At 53.9% G+C, this 7353-nt stretch overlaps 1 protein-coding gene across 1 annotated transcript in view; it reads right to left on the bottom strand.

Annotated features, from left to right (window-relative positions):
* Positions 1-2902: 2902 nt before the first annotated feature.
* ZNF775 (zinc finger protein 775) overlaps positions 2903-7353 on the bottom strand; it is a 32250-nt gene continuing 27799 nt past the window's right edge. The window contains exon 5 of the mRNA XM_006861297.1: positions 2903-3531. Within this exon, the coding sequence (XP_006861359.1) occupies positions 2903-3531 (629 nt within the window). The remainder of the gene's footprint in view (positions 3532-7353) is intronic.

Raw genomic sequence — 7353 nt, 5'->3', positions numbered from 1 at the left:
GGTGGGTCTGAACTGCTGACCTTGTGGTTCTCAGTGCAGGGCTGATCCTACAGCACCACAGGGGGAAAGGGTCTTTGCTATCATGTTACTGTGACCAGGACTCCTCAGGACACGATAGAAGCAGAGACAGCAGCCACCACCCTGCTCCCAGCTACCTCCAAATAATGACCACACCCCATGCAAGTGGATGTTGAGAGGGTGTTTATTTAGCTTGGCCAGCTTCGGTAGATGACGATGACTGTTCCCATATTCTGCATGACCACAGTGACTCCAGCTCTTCCTACCCAAGCAGGGGAACCTGAGGCTCCAGTGTGTACCCCAGCCCTGGGGCAGTCACATGTCACCCAGCAAAATGCACCCATGAGCTATGCCACACAACTCCCACTTCTGACCCCCACTTTTAGCTATCCCACAACCTTCAATGCTTGACTCACCAACCGATTGACAAATATTTCCTGAATGTCACAAAACCAGCAAGACTGTGAGGTTCAGTAAGTTGCTCAGCCTCTCACTCTCAGGGAGCACACACTCGAATTTAGGGTTCAAGACATTCGCACGCACACAGGAGGCAGGAGCTAGGAAAGTCCAAATGCAGGTGCCTTACACACAGGGACTATACAGAGAGATGGAGGTGAGGCTGCCTCAGATCTGGCTGGGTGCAGGAGGAAGGGGGAGCTGCAGAGCTCACAGTAGGCTCCGAGTAGGGACATACTGCCTACAGGCAGAGGAAGCAGATGGGGTGACGAACAGAAGAGGCCTTCTCTTCACTGACAAGGATGAGTCACAGCCAACACCCTGCAAGGCAAGGGCCTGCTCTCTCTCTGGTCTCCCACAGGGCAGTCATATGGAGGTACCAGTAGGAATCTATCAGAAACAGGACAAGCAAAAGACTCCAAGGCAGGAATCCACAGACAATCCTAACAAACGGCCAACTCAGATGCTAGCTACCATCTGGACACTTAATTCCCTCTGCCCACACTGTGCCCAAAGGGTGTGAATGCAGATTCCAAAATTAACGTAGGCACCAAAATTCTCAATAAGTGTAACCAACTTTGGGAAATCTGCTTGTCATCGAAAACCCAGCCAAGCTCCACCATTTACAGCTTTTCTGATGGAGAGACAGTTGCCAGATTGACTTGCTCAGGTGTGAAGACGGAAGTGTTTCCAACCTGCTTCTGGCTGTGTGCCTTCCAGGGTCACAAGAACAGCATCTCTGCCAGCCCCTGCCTCTCAGCCCCAGATGTGGCAGGCAAGAGAGGCCCCTTGTAGTCTTCCTGCCCCAGCAGCGTAAGTCTGTACTGAGCTGGTGGGAGATGAGGGCCCATCCTCCCTAAGACCAAGCTCAAGTCTCCGTGTAGAGCCCAAGGATGTCCCTGTTCCCCTGCCATCTTTCGTTGAGACCAAAAGCAGAGCCAGGGAGCAGTCAGGCAGAAGGAGGCTAGCAAAGCCCAAGAAGAGCCCAGGAACCTCGCAAAGCTGTGAGGAGGAACGAGGGCTCCAGTAACCTACTGCTGTCTTGTTCACTTGGGGAGTAGTGACTAGTGAAGGCAGTTCCCTGCTCAGATTCAGGGGCAGGGAGAAGGAGACCCCATAGGAACACTGGCCCTGAGTCAGGCCTGTAAAGTCAATGCTGATAGGCTCCATTCATGAAATTGCTTATAAATTCTGATTCTATACAACTATATGTGTTTTTCTATAGAAGGTTCTCATCTTCATCAGATATTCAAAGGGCTTCATGCCCGACCCAAAGGTGCTGAGAGTCTTGCTCTGAAAGAATACAAAGACTTCAAGCTCAAGTTCATGTCCAGAAGGCTCTGCATGGCTGTGTGCCCCACACAGGAACAGGGACCACACAGGGCTCCAAGCTCCTCCAGATCTTCCCATGGTAGGTCTTTGTGGGAGGTATCTGTATGCCAAGTGCCAGCAGGGCCCGGTGAGACCCATTCTCAGTCCCTGGATGCACCTGGAATCCACGGGCTCTGAGGTCCTGCACATTCTACATCTGTTCACACAAAGAAAAAGAAATGAAGTTTCTGGTTAAGGGCCAGGAGGGAGGGAGCAGTCAGCAATTCACCCTGAGATCCTACACAGCACAGCAAGAATGTCAATCCCTCCACAGACAAGAAGACAACAGACTTATGGAGGGAGCTTCTCAAGGATTGGCTCCAAACCGAACCTCTTCTCTTCCAGTCTGCCTTGAACAGCCCACTGGGGAGCCACGCAGCACTGAGGACAGGCACTCAGAATCAAGGCCTGGCTGCTCCTCTGAGACAGGAGGAGAGATGCCCTTAACTGTCTCTCCAAGCACTGGCTCTGGACCTCTGGCACCACCTCCCCTCAATGTCCCTGCTGCTATCATCTGACCACAGGGCCCATTCCTGCACAGACCAACTCTACTCTCCCACCAGTGAGAGCCACTCTTGGGGGACCACTTGAGGCAAGTCTGTGCCTCAGAGCACCCATCTGGGGTCAGAGGTCCTAGGCACCTGTGGTGGCTCTCCTTCCTCATTAGTGGCCTTGGAGAGAGGTAGAGATGTCCTTCCACACCTGTTCACCCTACTATCACCCCATGTGAACATCACTTGTCCACATCCCCACTCCTGCATGAGTGTTGCAGGACTGGAAGCTCTGAGCAGTAATGATGGGGCTGGGACGGAAGGTGGGTCTTGTTTGGGGCACTGGGCTCTCCCCAAAGACGTTCTGGGAAAGAAGAGTTCTTCCTAGAGCCCACAGACGGTAAGTCTTACTATCACTGCACCTCCAACAAGGCCAGCCACCAGAGCTCACCTGCTCGGGAGAACAGCGCACGTACTCCAGCCCCCGGGCTCCAGGGTGAAGAGTGGGAGGCCGCCCGGAGTCCCGCTTCCAGACACTGCCCCCACCCCAGGGCCGCCGCAGCGAGTCAGAGCGCTCGGCCCCGGTGCCCCGCGGGGCCATCGGCGCCATGGGTGCGCTGGTGCGTCTTGAGGGCGCCCTCTCGGACAAAACTCTTGCCGCAGCGCGCGCAGCAGAAGGGCCGCCGGTCCCCAAACACTCCCGGGCGGCGCGGATGCGGCGGCGGCGCGCGCGCGTGAGTGCGCGCGTGACTGAGCAGGAAGCGCGGCTCGCGGAAGCGGCGACCGCACTGCGCGCACTCGTGAGGTTTCTCGCCGCTGTGAATGCGCCGGTGCGCGAGCAGGTTCTGCTTGAGACTGAAGCGGCGGCCACAGTCTGGGCAGACGAAGGGCCGCTCGCCCGTGTGAGTGCGCTGGTGCACCTCCAGGTTGTGCTTAACGCCGAAGGCTTTGCCGCACTCAGGACACACGAAGGCTGCACGGCCTGGGCCCGCGTGCGCCTTCTGGTGCCGCACCAGGCTGGGGTGTTGCGGGAAGGTCCGACTGCACAGCGGGCAGCGGTGGGGCGGTTCCTCCGCGGGCTGCTGGATAACTAGGCCACGCTCATCTCCCAGGGCCTCCTCCACGGCCCCCGCGGGGGACATACCCCCGGGAGACATGGGCTCAGTCATGGATCCTTCAGGTGGCTCAGCAGGCCCTGGGGAGGCAGAAGCAGAGAGGAGTTAGGCAGGAACCCATGGGAGATGCTCTCCTCCCACAGTTTGGGCTTTCTGCCCTCTAAAGTTTTGTTCAAGCCCACCTTCCCCTGCTGGGGTGTCCTATTTTCTCCTCTGCCCCTAACTCACATCTTGGTCTTCTTCCAGGTCCTTCTCAAATGCCACATCCTCCTAGAAGCCCTCCAGCCCTTCCCAATCGTGTGACCAGCAGACCTCCATCTTCCCATAGAAAGCTGCCTACTATTTGAGTTCTATTCATCGGCACATGCCTTACCTCTCCTCAAGGAGGGCTGGGGAGGCACACCCCAAATATGGGGGAAAGAGGGGCCGTCTGGTTTAAAGATGCTTTTGCAAAGCTTAAAACAAAACGAAAACACTCTAAATTTGAAAATGACCTCGATTAAACATTAATGGTAGCCGTTTGTTATCAAAATGGTGCATGAGTTTAAAATGTTTTTTTAATCACTGAGCAAACATGGAGGCTTGTGGGGGTGTGGGCCTTTTTCAGCTTTACTCCTTCTTGTATTCCCACAGCCAGGTCTTACCCAAGACCAAGAACCCCACTCAATGTTCAACAGCACTCCCTGCGTCCAGAGCATCCCAACTGTGCTGCTACTCCCAAGGGTCCCCTCTGAAATTGCTTCCCATTGTGCTCACAACAACTGGGCACTACAAATAGGGAAACTCAGTTTCAGCAAGGTCAACATACTTGTCCAAGGTCATACAGCAGCCAGGAAAACACAGACCTTAGGTCTCCTGACTCCCTGCCACAGTATCTTTTTAGCGTGCTGTTGGTAACTTAGACATCCCTCACAGCACACACACACACACACACACACACACACCACGGCAGCTCTACAGAGTCAGCCATACCTAAAGAGTCCCTGCTCCTATAAGGGCGCTGTCTGCTGTGACCGCCACCAAGACCAGGGTTCCTGCTCCTGCAGAGAGCTGAGGACCACCAGAGCTAGGCCCCCTGGCACCTCTCCCTCCCTGCTCCACCGACTTTGCATGATGCTTTCAGATCTCACTCTTCACCTTAAGCCTCAACCAACCTGTCTGCAGAGACAGTGCCTCGGTCTCCCCTGCCCTTAACCGGAGAACACAATGGAACGGACCCTTGCCTAAGGGAGGCAGCAGGCACCACTTGCAATAGAGCCAACCCACAAGTCTCCTGGCAGCTTCATTGATCATTTGTAAAGACAGATCACCTCAGTCCCCTGGATCAGTCTCGGCATGGCCCTGTCACTGGGCCGAAAGCCCACGGTCATGGCCATGCCCCTCCCCAGTCCCGCTCCACACTCACAGCCAACGTTGCGCCCCCGTCTCTCAGGTCTCCATCGGTGGCTCTTTCCTTTAGCTTCTGCGCTACACAGCGCAAATACGGTAACTCCCGCAGCGACTCCCGCATCCTCTCCCGCCCCTCCCCTTAAATATGACAAGCCTTGAACAATGCTTCTCTTAACAAAAACTGAATTAATCAAAAGAGCTGAACCCGCACAGCCTTGCCAATTACAGAGGCCAGAGCGACAGCGAATATGGTAAACTCTGCGTCGCAACCCCACCCCTACAAAAATACGTAGGCGTCCTATAAGGCTGCCGCAACCCACCCCACCTCGCCGCAAGGCCTGGCTGCTTTGGGGAAATAATGTAGTCCACCGCCCACTTTCTCAAGTGCCCTTCCCCCTCCCCGGGAACCACAGGATCCCTGATAAATACGCAATTAAGTCGCGGCACTCCCAGTCCCGGGAAAGAACTTGCGCAGCGCTCAACACATACGGTAGGGCGCCGCAGTGACGCGTTCCGCAGCCTTTGACCGGATATATACGGCAATGACCCGCCGCCGTCCACCCGGAACCTGCGCACCATCCCCATCATTCCCGCCCCACCACCTGCCACCTCACCCCTTATCAGGGAACTGAGAGGGCCTCCTCTAGCTTCTGCCGCCTAGCAGCCAGTGAGGCTGAAAGTCCCAACCTAAATAGACTGAGGAGTTCCAGGACTTGCCCAGGGGTCCCGGTGGAGGCAGGATGGGGTCCCCCATTCTCCTGTCCCAGCCATTCCTATTTGGGATTCCTGAGACTTAAAGTCAACAATTGGAGCATCGTCCTCTTCTCACGCATTCTAAAGCTGAACAACTGTGGCCTGACTAAAAAATGTCCCAAATCTAGGAAACAAGATTTAGGGGCCCTGGAGGTACAAAGCTTTCTCTTGCAAGTAAAAGGGAGAAACTGATAATGTCTCCCTAGCTGAATTATGTGGTAGAATGTCTGGGAGAGTGTCCTTCCCTCTCAGACCTGGGCATGCGTTTGTCAGTTCAAGCCCATGTAGCCGATAAAAGAGCCCCTGTCATGGAGAAGCAAGTGGTGCAGAGGGCGGGGCCTTCAGGTGTCAGGTAATAACACCTGTGCATCCCCTGGTATCGTCACATGGATTCTCCCATAGCCATGTGTGGGCTAGGCTGCACATGTAAGATTATCCCATTTTATAAACTAAATGGGATAAACCAAGTGGTTCCTCAGAGCCAAGGTGTGACTGGAGCCCACCTCCAGCATGCCAAATGCTGCTGAGCAGACCCAGATGTGGTGGCAGCAACCCACCACAAGGAATGACCTAGAAGGGATGGCAGAATTCATGCAGTCCAGCCCAAGTTGAAGAAACAGGACAGAGACGGAAAGGGCATTTCAAATTTGTATGTGCTGCAGCTAGACCCTGAGCTTCAGGAACCTCTAGATCACTGAGACTGTGTGAGTGCCCAGCTGTGCTTCCAGAGCCTATGAACATAATTCCAGGAGGGTATGCTAAGCAGGAAGGATAGTCGCTAACTACCTAATCAGGGTCAACATCAGGTAGGACCTGCTTCCATATCAGAACACCGGGTGTGTGAGACTCATAAGTCAGACACGCTAGGCACCAGGGAAGTCCAGAGATATAAATTTCCTGGATAAATATATGTCCCGACCCAAGGGTAGAGTTTAGAGGGAGTGTGACTGGCATCAGGACCTCAACACTGTAGTTCATAATCCTCCTCCTGCCCTGGGAAGTATGATGTGGAACATACAGACACACCTCAGGTCACCAACTCCTGTTGCAAATGTTGTCATCTGCCTTCCTTCCCTCCACAAGCCACACAATAAAGGGGACATTCAGGTGTCAGGTAATAACAGTCTTCCTTCCCTCCACAAGCCACACAATAAAGGGGACATTCAGAAATGACCAGATTTCTAGAGAGAAGTCAATGGTATGCCCAGGGTTTTAGTAGCATTGACTAGGTAGGCTAGGATCCCAGTGACGCAGTGGTTCCGTGCTTGGCCTCTAACCAAATGGTCAGTGGTTGGAACTGACCAGCCACTCCATGGGAGGGAGATGTGGCAGTCTGTAACCCTAAAGCCTTGGAAAGCTATGGGGAAGTTCTCTGTCCTACAGGGTTGCTATGAGTAAGAATCAACTTCATAGCAGTGGGTTCGAGATTGTTGTTGTTGTTAGGTGCCATCGAGTCGGTACCAACTCATAGCGACCTTATGCACAGCAGAATGAAACACTGCCCGATCCTGGGCCAACCTCACCACTGTTGCCACACTTGAGTCCATCGATGCTGCCACTTGGCCTATCCATCTCGTAGGGGGTCTTCCTCTCCTTCTCTGATCTCCACCTTACCAAACATGATATCCTTCTCCTTGTGACAATATGTCTGAAGTATGAGAGATGAAATTTGGCCATCTTGGCCTCTAAGAAGCATTCTGGCTGCACTTCTTACAAAACAGATCTATTGGTTCTTTTGGCAGCCCATGGCACTTTCAATA

This window comes from Chrysochloris asiatica, unplaced genomic scaffold, assembly GCF_000296735.1.
Source record: "Chrysochloris asiatica unplaced genomic scaffold, ChrAsi1.0 scaffold00041, whole genome shotgun sequence".
Taxonomy (NCBI): domain Eukaryota; kingdom Metazoa; phylum Chordata; class Mammalia; order Afrosoricida; family Chrysochloridae; genus Chrysochloris; species Chrysochloris asiatica.
This window is presented reverse-complemented; position numbering and strand designations above follow the sequence as displayed.